Source organism: Neoarius graeffei, chromosome 24, assembly GCF_027579695.1.
Source record: "Neoarius graeffei isolate fNeoGra1 chromosome 24, fNeoGra1.pri, whole genome shotgun sequence".
Lineage (NCBI taxonomy): Eukaryota > Metazoa > Chordata > Actinopteri > Siluriformes > Ariidae > Neoarius > Neoarius graeffei.
Genome location: NC_083592.1, coordinates 49,548,250 through 49,567,181, shown reverse-complemented (window position 1 = coordinate 49,567,181; position 18,932 = coordinate 49,548,250). Strand labels below are relative to the sequence as shown.

Genomic DNA, 18,932 nt, shown 5'->3' with positions numbered 1-18,932 from the left:
GCACTATAATGACAGGCGTACTAACACCTTCTGCGCGCTTCGGCAGCGCATCAATACGGAGCTCAGATATCAATGCGCTGCCGAAGCGCGCAGAAGGTGTTAGTACGCCTGTCATTATAGTGCGGACTTTCCATAGTGCAGAAAATCGCTACGTTTCAATTTGTGTCACTGAACTTGTTTCATATCACTGGTCATATAAACCTATGTAAACAGGAAAAACGCTGAAGAGTTTGGTCGCATCTAACTACAGCCCCAAAAAATACCATTGGCCATGCTGAGCCTAGCTACATTGCTAACAGGAGTGACACTGCGTCTGACTGACTGGGAGGTCGCGCAAAGCTCGGAGAGGTACGGATCAGCTCGCCTCAATTCAGATAAGAGCATATTTCATTATGGAAGTACGGTGGACTGTTCCTTTAAGTCTGAGTGAAAAATACTGTAGGCAGCGTGGAAGAAGAGTCTGGAGACAGAAATCTTCGTTTGTCGGTTGTTAGTCTGTGCTGCTTGCTCTCGATAGCACTGATTTGACCACTTTATTACCAATCGCTAACACTACTGATGAACGCTACACCGGCTGGAAGGTGACTTCACTGCTGCGCCGACTCACAGTTAAGCTCACATTGGAAGTTTCACTTCGAGAAGGTCTTGGGCAGTGTTCCTCAAACTTTTTCACACCAAGAGCCACTTTTATCCATAAAAAAAAAATAATAATTATTTGCGGACCACGTAACCTCCTTAATATCTCGGATAAAAAAACAGTCCACTTCCTTCAACAGTATATTACAAACTACACACTAATGAAATAGCAGTTTTGCAGATAGTATCGCCAACTCATTCATCATTGTCCTTTTCTTAACGAGAAGAATGGTGATGTTTATTCTGATGCATCACTGAAGCAACGTCTGGCTCCAAACCGGACAGTTTTAATCTCGTATCAGGGGCCACATTGATCCGGTTGCGCTGCTTTGTTTTCTCAAACAAAGAATCATCATGTCTTTGCACTTTGTCCTTGCTCATGTCAGATGTTTCTTGTGCTTATCTTTTGACCGACCTGGTCTTCAGCCACCGAGCCGTTTATCTTTGACAGTTTGATGCCAAGTCTAATTTGGTTCCTCTTAGTTTTTCCACATTCCCTCCACATTCAGAGGTGACGTTGATATGGAAGTGTAACCTAAACTGACGTAGCTATAGCTAGGTCGCAAAACTGTCGGCTTGCTTAACGTCAGACAAATTCAAATAATGGGCTACGATTCGAGTTTACATCGGACTTTATTCAGTATAGAAGAAAACTCCTCTGTGCTACTCCGAGAAACACTGATAAATATTTTACGACATCAACTCGCAGGCCACCAGGGGTCCATGGACCACACTTTGAGAAACAGTGGCCGAGGGTGGTTAAATTTTTGGTCCCTCTCGCTATAAATCAAAATCGGATTGGTTAATCAGTCTGTCAGTTCCTACATAAACACACACCGCCATGGCCTTCTGTCCCGGCAATGAAGTCCTAACCAATGAGTGAGCAGCTCTGAACTCTTCTCAGCCGAGACAAACAAAACAATCTCATTGGATAACTCGATTTTAATGTTTTCAGGACAGTAACCCTTTCATTTCTGAAGCAAATTTGAAACGAGGCCAAATTAGAAGTCGATGAGGATGGCGATATGTGCTGGTGGTGCTGGCTTGCGGTTAAAGGAGAACCGAAGTCATTTTTAAACTTGCTTTATTTCTTAATTAACGTGTTATTCAATTATGTTGTCGGTTTTAGTAACCTTATACCGTGACTCGTATTGGCAACTAATTGCAATTAAATATTATACTTATCGGCCTGTTCGGTTTTTAGCCGTGTTGAATTTAGTTCGTTTGGTCCACGGCAGGCGTCGCTTATCCGCGCGATCTTGTGCGAGACTTCAAAACGTGAAGTGTCAGCCAGGTGTCAGTGCCGCCATTTTGAAAACTGTTTTCCAAACGAAGTATTGCACAAAAACGAGTTTAAATGATGACTACTACCGACTTTTTTCAAACTTTCCTGATTGCTATCAAAACAAACAAAACTTCCGGCTTGATTACGTCAGCATTCGAAAGAGGGCGCGCGTCTTTTGATGACGTTGGCGGATGTCGGTCACTTTGATTTCCGCTGTACGTTTTACTTCCGTCCTACAACGTCTCGCACAGATCTCGACGAATCTCGTTTACGGCCGTCGCTTTGACATACGGACTGATATATTACAGAGCATATTTCAAACACTCATAACTTGCTCTAGCAGCGACAAAATAGCGATCAAAAATGCGTTCCGATATTTAATAAAATGAGAAATAGAATTTTGATGATAAAAAAAAAAGTGCCTTCAGTTCTCCTTTAAGCTCGCATTGGCCTTCAAGCAGGCCAAGAGCAATAAAGTTTTGGTCCCTCCCACTCTAAATCAAAATCTGATTGGTTAATTCATCTGTCAGTTCCTATATAAACATACACCGCCGTGGCCTTTTGTCCCGGCAATGAAGTCCTAACCAATGAGTGAGCAGCTCTGAACTCTTCTCAGCCGAGACACAACAAGCAAAACTATCTCATTAGATAACTCCATTTTAATGTTTTCAGGACAGTAACCCTTTCATTTCTGAAGCACATTTGATAGAAAACGAGGCCGAATTAGCATTAGAAAAGAGTAATTGTAATGAAATCATGAAAGAATGAAAGAAATTAAATATAATATTTGAAATGCTGATGTGTTTGGGCTTCTCCGAACGCCTAGAAGGCCCTGACGGTAGAGGTCTGCGCGGGACAGAATTTTCAGTCCCGCTCCCGCCCGCGCCTGCCATATTTTATCCCGCTCCCGCCCGCAAATCCCAAATCACGCATGATGCAGACGTTCACGTTATTTCTCACGAAAGTTCTCGTCATTGGCTTGGGGAATTAAACATGCTGAGCTTAGCTGAGCTCTCCACTGACCGATCCTTCACCTAGCGCACGTAGCGAGGGTGCGCGTTGCCAGGCGGCATGCGCAGCTGAGGCTTTACAGAGATACCCAACACACCTACCAACATCTACAGTGGATATTAAGAATATTGTACATTGCACTTACCTTATGTCACTCCTCACATTTACATTCTAGGAAATACAAGTAGGCCTATAAGAAATTTAACATAATTTAAAAAGACACAGCGTGATGGTGCCCCGCCCCCTACTTTGAGTGGATTTGAGCATAAATATCTACAGCTCACGTTCAGGGGTGCGTTTCCCAAACAACCAACCAAGTTAGCATTAAACCAATATGGTATGAGTCTGCTCTTCTGCCATGATCGGAGATCTCAAACACGGAAGAGCGGAAAGGAATCGGAAACGTACACGAGATTAGACCACATCCGCAAATTTAGGCATCTTAAACTGTTTTTATTAATGCCAAATAAAATATCCAGCACAAATTATATATGATAGACATAAATTAATAATTTATACATTTTATTTTAAACATGTTTTTAGTTAGCGGGACTGCAGCTTATCACCTCTCCCGCCCACTCCCGCATTGTGCACTCCCGCCCACGCCCGCAATGAGCTTTCAAAATTTGTCCCGCGCCGCACTGCTTTGCGTCGGGTCCCGCGGGACTCCCGCGGGAGTGCAGGGCTCTACCTGACGGTTCCCCTCTGTGAAGTAGTATAGACGTTGAAGCAAACAGACTTGAAATGCAGGTCTACAACATTACAAGTTACGCCAGAGAGTCATTTCCGCTAGTTAGCGATCTACAAGATGACTAGCGCGATGACCCTGATGATGGATGGATGGATGGATGGATGGAATCGGCATGAAATTTGAAGTTTGGTAGCTGATCAGTTTGAGCAGAGTGTACCGATGAGGAGACGAGAGAGCCGGACAGAGTGAAGGACTAAAGCACTGCCGCATCACTGTCTTTCGGTTGATTTGAAGAAGAGTGTAATCCCACTGGAACCACTCTGAGGATCATACGAACCAACAGGTTAATACAATAGTCCAAAAATCTGATGATTAAAGTATTTTCATGATGATATTTCATGGTAAAGTGTAGTCATGGTGGGCTAGGACAGACAAAACTGCTGAACCGAGCACATCAAGCTTCATCATGTGTCCAGAGCCTGAGTGTTGTGAAATTCGAGACTGCAGCAAGCGACACACACAATCTCTCAAGATTATTTTGAAGCAGTCATTAGGAGTCGGCTTTTTACTGCAATCACCAGGATCTCTCAAGTCGCAGCTCTGAGTCACGCACTTCGTTCAACAGGAAGTGAAGTCACACACCGTGTTAATCAGGTTGGTGTGCTGGTGAGTTGTACAGGAGCATGGGTTGTCTCAGATGCTCGGATCGAGCTAATAAGCTCTTATTTCCCATTCCCCAGCGTGCTCTTCTCATCTTCCATTTTCCAAACATTACATCACCAGCATTTAAGTGATGTCAGAGGATCCAGTGACGAGCGTTTCATATCTGATGCGATATCGACTCGGGCGAGAGCCGTTACGAAATGCGATTAGCTGGAAATCCATCAGAGGCAGAATGAAGATGGGACGTGATCTCATCCTCATCCTTAGGTTGCTTGAATATTCTCTGAGCAAAAAACAAAACAACAAAACCCTTTTGTAAATTCATACTGAATGGGATTACACGACAGCACTGTTAAAATTCTCGGTTCTGTTTGGCCAGTGTGTTGATTAATTTTCTATAACAGCAGCTCTGACAGTCGTTCTGCCTGCAAGACAAATTTCAGGTCATTTAAATACACACAAGTTTGTATGGTTGTTTCTATAGCAACAAGAAGATCTTTATTCTATCCACATTCACTGGATATGAGCAATCGCGTGCTCTGATTTGGCTACTCGACTACTAGGATATCAGCTCATATACCGTGAGTAGAGAAAAACAAAATGGCGGAGCACATCAAGTCAGATGTATCGCTTTATCAAGGATTTAAAAGAAACAGAAATGGTTAAAAGAATGTAGGGTCCAATGTCGGTGGTGCCAAACCAACAAAATCCTTAAAGAAGAAAACAAAATGGCGGTGCGTGGACGAAATAAAAACTCGACTCGAAAACACAAAAGCAACAAAATATGGAATAAAAGTATTTGATGGTAAGAACGGGGTTTTTTTTTTAAAAGAAATTATCACATGGGCGGCACGGTGGTGTAGTGGTTAGCGCTGTCACCTCACAGCAAGAAGGTCCGGGTTCGAGCCCCGTGGCCGGCGAGGGCCTTTCCGTGCGGAGTTTGCATGTTCTCCCCGTGTCCGCGTGGGTTTCCTCCGGGTGCTCCGGTTTCCCCCACAGTCCAAAGACATGCAGGTTAGGTTAACTGGTGACTCTAAATTGACCGTAGGTGTGAATGTGAATGGTTGTCTGTGTCTATTGCCGCTTTTCCACTACAAACGCGGCTGAGTTGGGCTGAGCCGTGCCGTGCTGAGTTGGGCTGAGTCGAGCTGAGCGGGGCTGTTGGAGTTGCATTTCGACTACAACCGCGCTGAACCGTGCTGGCTGGAAGTGGGTGGACACATTGGGTGGAGTTAGCGAAAGTGGGTGGACGTCACGTGATGTCGTTAGGCGGCGCAAACAGTGACATCAGTGATCTTTTAAGCGGTAGTCTCACGACCCGGATAGTAAACAATAAACATGGAGGACATGGAGTCGTTAGTGTTGCTGGTCTTGGTGCTGTGGCTTGTTGTCACCGACAACGCCAACAGATACTGGCAAGAGCGTATAGATGAGGCGAGGCGCATAAGGCTTCAGAAATTCTCGTAATTCTTCTTCTTCCGGGTTTACGGTGTTTACAGATCCCAGCATGCTCGCGGGGCGTGTGTGGGCATGTGAGGACACTCCTCCTCACCAATCAGTGCACAGGGGAGTGTCTGCTCACGCCCCCAGCCTCACTCGGATCGGTTTGGCTCGCTTCAGCCCCACTCCAAAACGGTGCGAGTTTTAGGGGCTAAGCAGGGCTGAAGCGAGCTGAGTCGTGCTGTTCTTTGGTAGTCGAAACGCGAGCCGTGTCGGGCTGAAGCGAGCTGAAAAAGGGTAGTGGAAAAGGGCCATATGTGTCAGCCCTGTGATGACCTGGCGACTTGTCCAGGGTGTACCCCACCTTTCACCCGTAGTCAGCTGGGATAGGCTCCAGCTCGCCTGCGACCCTGTAGAACAGGATAAAGCGGCTAGAGAGAAAAATGCTCCGTTTCTCAAAATCCAGTGAATGTGGATGGAATAAAAGTTATTCCACTCAATCTCGTTGTACATGGATTATAGTCAACTCCGTGCTACGCGCCTCATCAGCTATCGGCTCATGTACGACTCGATTTTGTGGAATAACTCTTAAATAGCCCGGACGTTCCGCAACGTTACATCTAACTATAAACGGATAAAAAGTACATCATGATGTTCTTTAACGAATAAAATGTTGTCATTGTTGGCAAATTGCTGTGAAATAAAACGCACGAGAACGCTCCATTTTAGGAAACTAATCAAGTTTCTGATCCAGATGCTACATCTGACTTGCATCATTGATTATTTTCCTCCAACAATACTGCCTGAGTGGTTTATCCCTGACTTCTGTAAAGAGACTCACCTGCAATGCTGATCTGTCTTTTTTTTTTTTTCTTTCCCCCCCACAGCTGGAAGTCGAAGCTGTCAGACTGTGTGTCACTTTTGTGAGGCTCTCTCTCTCTCTCTCTCCACTTCACTGCAGCATCCTCGAAACAGTTTCAGCTTAAATATCAGCTCTCGCAGAGTCGAGCAGCCGCTTTAATAGGAGGAGACGTTAATTAACTGTTAATGCAGAGATCATTAAGCATGCAAACGTACCTGTTTAGAAGAACAAACTCGGTCACGGCGGTATTCATCAAGCCGCGCTGATCGCGAGCTGCCAGATGCGCTCAGCAACAAATCATGGACTGCAGACGCGAGAAATTCAAAGCAGGCTATCTCTGATGTGCATCAGTGATCCGGGTAATCCTTCAGGGCTCACTATAGAGCAGTGTTAAATCATTATCATAATGTACATCGCTTAATGTCGCATCCGGTATATTCCTGTGAAAACGGCTCGAGGTCTCGTGGGCCGTCATGCAGCAGCAGCAGCTGTTGGAACTAAAATGAACGCTGAACACTTGAATCTATAATTTAATAATTATTATACCCAAACCTCATATAAAGCTTTATGTACGTCGTTATATTCCGGAGCTGGAATAATTGATCGTGTTTCAAACAGCCACTGAAAACTGTCATTATGTGCATAACTGTTTCAAAAGTGCTCGGGGTAAGGTTCGTTCTTCCTAATTAAATCTTGGCCGGTTCCCCTCCACCATGTACCAGCTCTCTGTCCTCTGATCATTCAACCGCTCACAACGCAGGAGCGAGAAGGGAAATACATGCCGCCTCTGAGGCACCATGGGGTGGTGTAACACGCGGAGATGAGCGCTGTCCACCCCATTCCGCCTCACGTACAAACTAAGACACCCAGGATTGCGTCTAGAGTCGCTGTGATTTAATCAGTGCTGTAGTCGAGTCGCGAAACCTCGAGTTGGAGTTGTTAAAGTGGAACTGAAGTCATTTTTAAACTTGCTTTATTTCTTAATTAACGTGTTATTCAATTACGGTTTTGGTTTTAGTAACCTTATATCGTGACTCGTATTGGCAACTAATCGCAATTAAATATTATACTTATCGGCCTATTCGGTTTTTAGCCGTGTTGAATTTGGTTCGTTTGGTCCACGGCAGGCGTCGCTTATCCGCGCGATCTTCACGAGACTTGTGCGAGACTTCGAAACATCAAGTGTCAGCCAGGTGTCAGCGCCGCCATTTTGAAAACTGTTTCCCAAACGAAGTATTGCACAAAAACGAGTTTAAATAACGATTACTGCCTACTTTTTTCAAACTTTCCTGATTGCTATCAAAACAAACAAAACTTCCGGCTTGATTACATCAGCATTCGAAAGAGGGCCCGCGCGTCTTTTTTTTTTTTGCGGTCGCACTGAGAAAAATCAAATTAAAAATCGCTCCCTACTCACTATATAGGGCACTATATAGTGAGGACGCTATTTTGTAGTGCTGTCCGAAACCTTGGTGCACCCTATATAGTATAGTGCACTCAAAGTATCCCACAATGCATCATGAAAAGTAGTGTACAATCGAACCCTGCACTCCCATGGGAGTCCCGCGGGACCCAACGCAAAGCAGTGCGGCGCGGGACAAATTTTGAAAGCTCATTGCGGGCGCAGGCGGGAGGGGGAGTGCACAATGCGGGAGCGGGCGGGAGAGGTGATAAGCTGCAGTCCCGCTAACTAAAAACGTGTTTAAAATAAAATGTATAAATTATTAATTTATGTCTATCATATATAATTTGTGCTGGATATTTTATTTGGCATTAATAAAAACATTTTAAGATGCCTAAATTTGCGGATGTGGTCTAATCTCGCGTACGTTTCCGATTCCTTTCCGCTCTTCCGTGTTTGAGATCTCCGATCAGGGCAGAAGAGCAGAGCTCCTCTAGTGAAGCTCACAGTGCGTCAGAAGTAAGTGCTGCTTTAAAAAGAAAGTAGGGGGCGGGGCACCATCACACTGTGTCTTTTTTTAAATTATATTAATTTCTTATAGGCCTACTTGTATTTCCTAGAATGTAAATGTGAGGAGTGACATAAGCTATGTGGAATGTACAATATTCTTAATATCCACTGTAGATGTTGGTAGGTGTGTTGGGTATCTCTGTAAAGCCTCAGCTGCGCATGCCGCCTGGCAACGCGCACCCTCGCTACGTGCGCTAGGTGAAGGATCGGTCAGTGGAGAGCTCAGCTAAGCTCAGCATGTTTAATTCCCCAAGCCAATGACAAGAACTTTCGTGAGAAATAACGCGAACGTCTGCATCATGCGGGATTTGCGGGCGGGAGTGGGACAAAATATGGTGGGCGGGAGCGGGACTGAAAATCATAATTCTTTGCGGGAGCGGGCGGGAGCGGCACTGCACAATGCGGGCGGGAGCGGGACTGAAAATTCTGTCCCGCGCAGACCTCTAGTGTACAACCGATGGTCACTAACCAAAGCAATATATCCCATCATGCATTGCGGTCACGCTGAAAGAAATCAAATTAAAAGCCTCAAATTTGATTGAATAAAAGGCAGCGGCAAAGACGAAAAAGTATTCAGCCTTGATTTAAAAGAACTGAAAGCTGCAGGTACTCTGTATTGATTAATGTTGGAAACGCGCTCAGTATAATATGGATTTATCACAAAAATACATGCATGTGTTTATTATTTTGAAAACCCTCCAGCCGGGTGATCTGGCACGTTTTAATTGTGCGACAGTAATGACGTAAATACCAGCGCGACGGAGTCGTGTCCGAAAGCGATTTTTCATTTTACCATTGAGCTCACTGTATAGTCCTCTATATAGTCATTCCCTATAGAGGTGGTAGGGAGTAGTGAGCGATTTTGGACACAGGGAACGTTGGCGGATATTGGTCGCTTTGATTTCCGCTGTACGTTTTACTTCCGTTCTACGACGTCTCGCACAGGTCTCAACGAATCTCGTTTACGGCCATTGCTTTGACATATGGACTGATATATTACAGAGCATATTTCAAACACTCATAACTTGCTATAGCAGCGACAAAATGGCGATCAAAATGCATTCCTATATTTATATACAGTGGTATGCAAAAGTTTGGGCACCCCTGGTCAAAATTGCTGTTACTGTGAACAGTTAATCAAGTTTAAGATGAACTGATCTCCAAAAGGTATAAAGTTAAAGATGACTCATTCCCTTTATATTTTAAGCAAAAACAATTTTTTTTATTTTTACCTTTTACATTTTCAAAATTACAAAAAAGGAAAAGGGGCCCAAAGCAAAAGTTTGGGCACCCTGCATGGTTAGTACCCAGTAACACCCGCTTTAGCAAGTATCACAGCTTGTAAACACTTTTTGTAGCCGGCTAATTATCTTTCAGTTCTTACCTGGGGGATTTTCACACATTCGTCCTTGCAAAAGGCTTCCAGTTCTACAAGTTTCTTGGGCTGTCTTGCATGCACTGCGCTTTTGAGATCTATCCACAGATTTTCAATGATGTTTAGGTCAGGGGACTGTGAGGGCCCGGGCAAAACCTTCAGCTTGGGCCTCTTGAGGTATTCCACTGTAGATTTTGAGGTGTGTTTTGGATCATTGTCTTATTGTAGGACCCGTCCTCTTTTTAACTTCAACTTTTTTACAGATGGTGTGATGTTTGCTTCCAGAATTTGCTGGTATTTATTCGAATCCATGCTTCCCTCGACCAATGAAATGTGCCCTGTGCCACTGGCTGCAACACAACCCCAAAGCATGATCGATCCACACCCATGCTTCAGAGTTGGAGAGGTGTTCTTTTCCTGGAATTTGGCACCCTTTTTTCTCCAAACATACCTTTGCACGTTGTGGCCAAAAAGTTCTATTTTGATTTCATCAGTCCACAGGACTTGTTTCCAAAATGCATCAGGCTTATTTAGATGTTCATTTGCAAACTTCAGACGCTGAATTTTGTGGCTAGGACGCAGGAAAGGTTTTCTTCTGATGACTCTTCCATGAAGGTCATATTTGTTCAGGTGTCGCTGCATAGTAGAACAGTGCACCACCACTCCAGGGTCTGCTAAATCTTTCTGAAGGTCTTTTGCAGTCAAACAGGGGTTTTTATTTGCCTTTCTAGCAATCCAACGAGCAGTTCTTTCAGAAAGTTTTCTTCATCTTCCAGACCTCACCTTGATCTCCACTGTTTCTGTTAACTGCCATTTCTTAATAACATTACGATCTGAGGAAACAGCTACCTGAAAACACTTTGCTACGTTCTTGTAGCCTTCTCCTGCTTTGTGAGCGTCAATTATTTTATTATTCAGAATGCGAGGGAGTTGCTTAGAGGAGCCCATGGCTGTTGATTTTAGGGACAAGTTTGAGGAGTCAGAAAATTTCTACAGCTTTGAAATCTGCATCATCTGACCTTTCCTAACGAAGAATTTGAACAAGCCACAGCTCAATAAGCTAATTAAGGTCTGGAACCTTGGTAGGTAAAAGTTACCTGAGAACTCAAATGTATTGGGGCGCCCAAACTTTCGCATAGTGCTCCTTTTCTTTTTTCACTCTCCAATTGTACAAAACAAAAATAATACACAAATCTTGCAGAAAACGCTGAAAAGAAATGTCGTCTTTACCTTTATGCCTTTTGGTGATCAGTTCATCTTCTGCTCACTTAACTATTCACAGTAACAGACATTTTCAGCAAGGGTGCCCAAACTTTAGCATGCCACTGTAGGAGATAAATAGAATTTTGATGATGATAAATTTGCCTTCAGTTCTCCTTTAAAGAAAATTCAGAGTCGAGTCCGAGAATGAGACTCCATCTGCACCATTTGACGGTGGCTGTTGCTGCCTTTATGTGAAAGCGTCTCTGCTACTGTGTCGGACGAACGTTACTGCCTGACTGCACCGTTTTAGTTAATAGATTACAGATAAAAAGCTTGTTCATCGCTCAGCAAGCCCCGCCCACTATCAACAGCGCAAATAACATGAGAGAGGGTTAACACTAGCTAGGTCATCACTCAGCAAGCAAGCCCCGCCCACTATCAACAGAGCAATGAACATAGCATGTCACTTCCTTCTCTGGGTGTGGTCTTACCAAATGACGAAGAACTGCGAGGTCGTCCCCGTCGTCTCTCGATAGTTCTTGTACATACGGAACACGTACTGTAGCAGTGCATTTTTTTTTTCCCACTGCACGAGAAGTCTGTATAAGCAAAGCGGACAATCCTAGAGGCGTCTCTCCAGGCATTTTAGCACCATTAACGTTAGTTTGTTCCTGAACATGATGTATGAACAGGTGAATGCGCATTCTCTTGCACGAAATTAGTATAAAAATTAATGCAGATATATCTTATGCCAAATTATTATGGCATGTTACAAAAAATAAAGAAAAAATCCAAATCCGAGTCTCCAGTTTACGAATCCGACCGAATGCATTTAATGCACGAGTCCAGGTCGTCAGTGCTCAAGTCACGAGTCCTTAAAGGAACAGTCCACCGTACTTCCATAATGAAATATGCCCTTATCTGAATTGAGACGAGCTGCTCCGTACCTCTCCGAGCTTTGCGCGACCTCCCAGTCAGTCAGACGCAGTCAGATGCGCTGTCACTCCTGTTAGCAATGTAGCTAGGCTCAGCATGGCCAATGGTATTTTTTGGGGCTGTAGTTAGATGCGACCAAACTCTTCCGCGTTTTTCCTGTTTACATAGGCTTATATGACCAGTGATATGAAACAAGTTCAGTTACACAAATTGAAACGTAGCGATTTTCTATGCTATGGAAAGTCCGCACTATAATGACAGGCGTACTAACACCTTCTGCGCGCTTCGGCAGCGCGTTGATATCTGAGCTCCGTATCAATGCGCTGCCGAAGCGCGCAGAAGGTGTTAGTACGCCTGTCATTATAGTGCGGACTTTCCATAGCATAGAAAATCGCTACGTTTCAATTTGTGTAACTGAACTTGTTTCATATCACTGGTCGTATAAACCTATGTAAACAGGAAAAACGCAGAAGAGTTTGGTCGCATCTAACTACAGCCCCAAAAAATACCGTTGGCCATGCTGAGCCTAGCTACATTGCTAACAGGAGTGACAGCGCGTCTGACTGACTGGGAGGTCGCGCAAAGCTCGGAGAGGTACGGAGCAGCTCGTCTCAATTCAGAGAAGAGCATATTTCATTATGGAAGTACGGTGGACTGTTCCTTTAAAATTAGGGCACGAGTCAGACTCAAGTACGACAAGCCTGGGTTAAGGCCCGAGCACTGGACTTGCAAGACCTTGTGTTTGTTTTTTTTTTTTTTTCTCTCTCTCTTCCTCCTTTCTCCTAAGGATCCTTCTTCTTCCTCTTCTTCTTCTTCCTTTTCTTTAAGATTTTGGTTCCCATGGGTGAAAACTCATGAAATTTGGTACACACATCAGTCCTGGCCACTGCTACTCAACGATAGAGGCTTGACCCCGAATGTGTCCTGGGGACTCCATAGTGCCCCCGCATGCCATTAAGACTTTTGCCCGGTATATAGTTTCACCTACCCGTGTCAAATTTGGTAGGTGCGTAGGGTACCCCAAGACTAGCAAAACTGTAAAGTACATTGTATTAGCCATTCTCAACAGGAAGTGAGTTATTTTTGGTTTTGTGCATTTTGACGCGTTACATTTTGACGTTCTCCTCCTAGCCAGTTTGTTGGATTCATGCCGGGTTTGGTATGTGTGATTGTCAAGATGTTGCTGATTTTTGAATTACGAAGGGATTTGCGATTATCTTGCAAGATGCTGAAATGGCAAAACAATAAATTCATATGTTAAGCCACGCAAACTGGAAATGTGTCATAAATTCGCCATGCACTGCCTGATATAGTGCAAACTTCACAGGTTATTGGACATGATGGTTCTGATCATGTCTACATGTCCAAAGTGACCCTCTGGTATAGCGCCACCATTTGGACATGGACAGAAAGACTCCATCACTGGTGGCACACACATCAGATACCCAGGCTTTTGTTGCATATCTCATATGCGAGTGCATTGTATGAAGAAAGCACGTGACGGGTCGTGGAACCGGAGGTGCAAGGGCTCTTCGTCGCCGTTTTGTGATTGATATCAGAATACGAACTTGCAACCTCCTGATGATTGTGCTATTCAAGACTGTACTTACACAATACCTTTCCGGGTCTGCATCTGGACAAACACATCCATTATCTCTAGCCGCTTGTCCTGTACAGGGTCGCGGGTGAGCTGGAGCCTATCCCAGCTGACTACGGGCGAAAGGCGGGGTACACCCTGGATAGGTCGCCAGGTCATCACAGGGCTGACACATAGACACAGACAACCATTCACACTCACATTCACACCTACGGTCAATTTAGAGTCACCAGTTAACCTAACCTGCATGTCTTTGGACTGTGGGGGAAACCGGAGCACCCGGAGGAAACCCACGCGGACACGGGGAGAACATGCAAACTCCACACAGAAAGGCCCTCGCCGGCCACGGGGCTCGAACCCAGGACCTTCTTGCTGTGAGGTGACGGCGCTAACCACTACACCACCGTGCCGCCCCCTGGACAAACCCGTTTTGTTTTTTTAAATATATAAAAATCATAAATTTCCCTCCAGGCTATTGATCTAATTAGGAAGTAGAAGAAATTCATTCCAAGGCCAACATGTGAGCGTACAAATACAAAGCCTTATTAAATAAGCTGACATTAATGGCAAAATTGGTGACGCAACTCACTTGTTCATTCTGTGTGAACACGAGGACTGAGTGATGATCTGTTTATGCGCTCTCTCTCTCTCTCTCTCTCTCTCTCTCTCTCTCTCTGTGTTTAGAAACTCGAGGCCAAGTCCCTCATCAAGCTTAACTTCAGCAAGAACAATGAAGGTAGGTTCTTTTCTTTCTTACAGATATAAAGAAAATATTTGTCATTCCACAAAATCGAGTCGTACGTGAGCTTATCGCTATAATCCATGTACGACGAGATTGAGTGGAATAACTGTTTTTATTCTATCTGCATTCACTGGATTTTGAGAAATGGAGCATTTTTTTTTTTTTTTTTTTGCAAATTTGATAACTTTATACAAAACGTCCAACAAAATCCTTTCCGCTTAGAATGTAAACAAACCAGTGACATGATGGGAGTAATTTGTGGAAAATGCGATGATAATAGTTCTTGGGAGAAAAAAATTCTTACCATCAAATATTTTCATTCCCTATTATTATTATTATTTTTTTTTTGGGGTGGGAGAAGGGGGTTCCTTCTTTAGGGTTTTTTGGCGGTTGGCATACCAACTTAAAGGTGCGTTACCGCCACCGACTGGGCTGGAGTGTGCAACAGGAGATATTGGGGGCAGGTGAACTATAGACCCCTTCGCATGTTTGTAAACAAACCGACCGTTGCCAGGATGCGCGCGCAGCCTGGACTCAGAAACGATGGCGCTGCCCATAGACCGGCATTATGAGCTGTCAGATTATGCAAAACAATTGTCGTTACAAGATCGAGAATGCTACATAAATAAGTTAACTCTAACAAGTGGACATCGCCTACCGGATCCGTATTTAATTAAAGAGTGGACGGACGATGTTAGTAAGTTCCCTGGTATACAATGGCCAGATATATACTCGTACCTTATTGACAAGACTTCAGTGCACACCCACGAAAAACTTCGTGCCTACAAGTCTTTAGACGCATATGATTATGTTATGTGCGGGCATGTACAACTTGATTAACAATGAATTCATATTCATTTTGTTTTAATCAAATTATGCCAGTGATGTGATGGCAATGTGGCTTTAGCTACAACAGCAAATACCAACACTAAACAGCAATTTGCAGGAGGTAATGGCATGAAAGGAATGATAGTGTAAAGAGTGCAGCTAAGAGAAATCAGAGCTGCGTAAAAAGCGAGAGGCAGAGAGCAGAAATGAAACTGAACAGGGCGGGAGCTAGGTTAGAGCAGTCAACGTAAGTTGGCATTTAGAGCGAGGGCACACAATTTTACCTTTCCATCCTTGCTTTAAAATTGTGATTTTCAGCATACACAAATAATGATGGCACAAAATCTGGACTGCTTGAGTCAAGCGAGACCTCTCCTACAAACAAAATTGCATGCAAAGCTAAGTTAACGTGCTAACAATATTCATTACATTGTGTAACTATGACCCAGCTAATTAGACAAACGTTACCAAAGTATTTTGCTACGTCAGTAAACGAAGACTAAAAAAGAAAGATTTAATAAATAGCCTGATCTTACCTGTGATGAAGTGGGCGCTGCAAACCTGTGCATTTTTGATAGTGCTTTCATCCCGGTTTACACGTTTGATGGCTTGTAGTCATAGACGTCGGCTATTTTTTTTTTTTTTTGGAATGGGTGAGATCCTGCTGGAATTCTGAACATTTTAACCCCATCACTGCTACGATTCTGACACCCGAAAACACAACAACTAGGCATTTCTGAGTCTTTTTTGGGTCCAGCGCAATTTCCGCTTACGTATGAATGACGTTTACTGCGAAGGGGTCTATAGCTATTTCTGTTTCTTTTAAATACTTGACTACAAGTTTTTGGGATTTTGTTTTCGAGTAGAGTTTTTATTTCATTTGGTTGGTTTAGCAACACGTGCCACCATTTTATTTTTCTCTACACACGGTATATGAGCGGAGTAGTAGAGTAGCCAATCAGAGCGCACGATTACTCATATTCAGTGAATGTGGATAGAATAAAAAGAGATATTTATTTGCAGTTATTGAACAATGGTGCGTGCGTGTGTGTGTGTGTGCAGGGAAGTACCACTGCCCCGTTCTGTATAACGTCTTCACTAACAACTCGCACATCGTAGCCAACAAAGTCACCGGCAACGTCTTCTCATATGAGGTGTGTGAGCTTGACTCTGTGGTAAGGAAATGCGCAGCTCCATGCGGTGTGTGTGTGTGTAAGTGTGTAATTAATCCTGTGTGTTATCCAGGCAATAGAGCAGCTCAACATCAAGACGAAGAATTACAAAGACCTGCTGACGGATGAGCCGTTCACTCGCAATGATATCATCACATTGCAGGTGTGTGTGTGTGTGTGTGCGCAGCTACACCATATGTATATTTAATTGATTCAGTTTAATTGAGATTCCAGATTTCTGTTACTTTGTGTGCGGACGCGAGGAACTTTTTCATAGTTCTTCAAACTGTCAGAGGAAGTTCTTTTTTTTTTTTTTTGTGCATCCGTACTGCAGGACCTGAGGACGGTCATAGTTCTTAGAGTACCATTTTGAGATATAAGCTCTACTTTAGGGCCGGTGCTCTCCCTCCACAAGAGGAACCATGAGTGACGTATAGTGTACGCTGGTTAGTCGAACACACGAGCCAATAGATAGTTTTCACTGACGTCATGGCATTCCGGGGAAACACACCCCCCCCCCCCCCCCCCAGCCGCCATCTTGCGGGGCAAACAAAACGGACCATCGCCACTACCGGCTACATTATCTCGGACAAATTTATGTAGTTATATAGTCAGTTTTCTAAAATAAAGGTCGATGTCGGCAAAATCAAGCAAACAGAAGTATATAGATACATTAGACGACATCTCACGACAACGGTATGCAGCCAAACTGGCCTTGATTGGGGGAATTGACCCCTACGAAGTGGACAAAGTTGCATTTTCAAGTGACTATGCAGGGCTGCCAAAGCCTGAAACTGCCAAAGCCTGCTCCAAAGCCTGAAACTGACTTCATCAAACTTTAAAGGCTGTCTGATTTATACAACTTTATATATTCACATCGTGCCTTTTGGCGGATGCCGCCTGAATCGCGCAGATCCGATTTTTTTTAGGGGGGGCGTTGGAGTGTCTGATTATAATTTCAAATTAAATTCTGTATTAAAATTACTAAATAAGCAAATCCGTTACAGTCCATGAAACAGGAAGTATAAGGATGAGAAAAAAACAGTTTAAATCGGAAAGCTGCGCACATTTGCGCGGTCCTGCACACCGCTCGGGCTGCGCAAATGTGCGCAGCTTTCCAATTTAAACTTTTCTCATCCTTATAGGCTACTTCCTGTTTCATGGACTGTAATGGATTTGCTTATTTAGTAATTTTAATACAGAATTTACTTTGAAATTATAATCAGACACTCCAACGCCCCCCCTAAAAAAAAAAATCGGATCTGCGCGATTCAGGCGGCATCCGCCAAAAGGCGCGCTGTTTGCATCCCAAACACAAATCAAATCATACAGAATAAACCTAAAATGTTTTTCAAAAATGACCCTTGTGTGAGTGACGTGACAAGTTTTAAATAGAAACGTGACAAACGAGCGATATTAAGTGTACGTTACAATGTAAATGTACACTCAGCGGTTCCAGTTAGGCATTCTCCAGAGATTGTTCACATGATGTTTTGGTTTCCAAAAACAAACTTGAACACAATTGATTGTTTATTTAAACAACTTACCACTTATAAAATGATCGGAGCAGACTTTGCTGTGTTTGGAAGGCTGATAATCCTTGCGGTTGATTCTCGCAAGCCATAGATTTCTCCTTTGTATGCTGAGTTTCTTTGTTTGCTCGCCTTCGTGCTCCCGTACAGTGGGAATTCCATAAAAGCTCCGCTTGACTTCATCATCTGACCTATTACGACAGCCGTGAATACAACAGGTGTGCACCATTGCTAGCTTTAAATAGCCTGCTTGGGTTCTTTTGAAGACTTTGTACTCGCGCGTTACAATGTGTGCTCAGTGACCCGTACGGTAAGGTTGACCCGCAAGATGGCCGCCACTAGGGAATCCCCGACTCTGTGACGTCATGTGAAAACTATCTATACAGCACCAGCAGCCTAGCCTAGTAAACTAGACCCAACCGCCTAGCGGCCAAAAATATTTTTTGCCTAGCGAATGGGTCTAGCCTCGCACCATATAAACAAAAACACCCCGGGCATCAAATCGTGCCCGCCAATCACAACGCAAGGTTTTTGTTTGGATTCTTTGGGCGGGCTTTTGCAGGAGTGACGACAAAGCTGCGCGACAGGAAAGATGGCTACGGGCTAGTGAACAGCGCGCGTTTGACTCCGCTTTGGAATCAGTTTTAGAAGAATTAGACTTGGAGTTTTCGTTGAAACATGAGCAGGAAGAGGCTCTCCGCTCATTCCTTTTCAAGAAGGACGTTTTCGCTGTTTTGCCGAGCGGCTATGGCAAAAGTCTGATCTACCAGCTGGCTCCGCTCGTAGCCAAAAGGACGGGGCTAGTTTGTGCAGTACGAAGAATTAATAAACAGCTTTGAAACATTACTTTTTGATTGTTTCTTATTTTCCCGTTATTTTAAATTTAAGGGAAATTATTTCACCAAACACCACTAAATAAAAACTCTCAAAAACAGTTTAAGCAAACCCTTGAAAAACACTTGGAAAAAATGTGTATGTGGTACAGAC

The 18,932-nt window shown here is 43.9% G+C and overlaps 1 protein-coding gene across 1 annotated transcript in view; it reads left to right on the top strand.

Moving 5' to 3' along the window:
• Positions 1-18,932, top strand: part of ppil2 (peptidylprolyl isomerase (cyclophilin)-like 2) — a 166,461-nt gene that overhangs the window by 38,766 nt on the left and 108,763 nt on the right. The window contains exons 6-8 of the mRNA XM_060907425.1: positions 14,356-14,407; positions 16,304-16,395; positions 16,487-16,576. Coding sequence (XP_060763408.1) covers positions 14,356-14,407; positions 16,304-16,395; positions 16,487-16,576 — 234 coding nt within the window. The remainder of the gene's footprint in view (positions 1-14,355; positions 14,408-16,303; positions 16,396-16,486; positions 16,577-18,932) is intronic.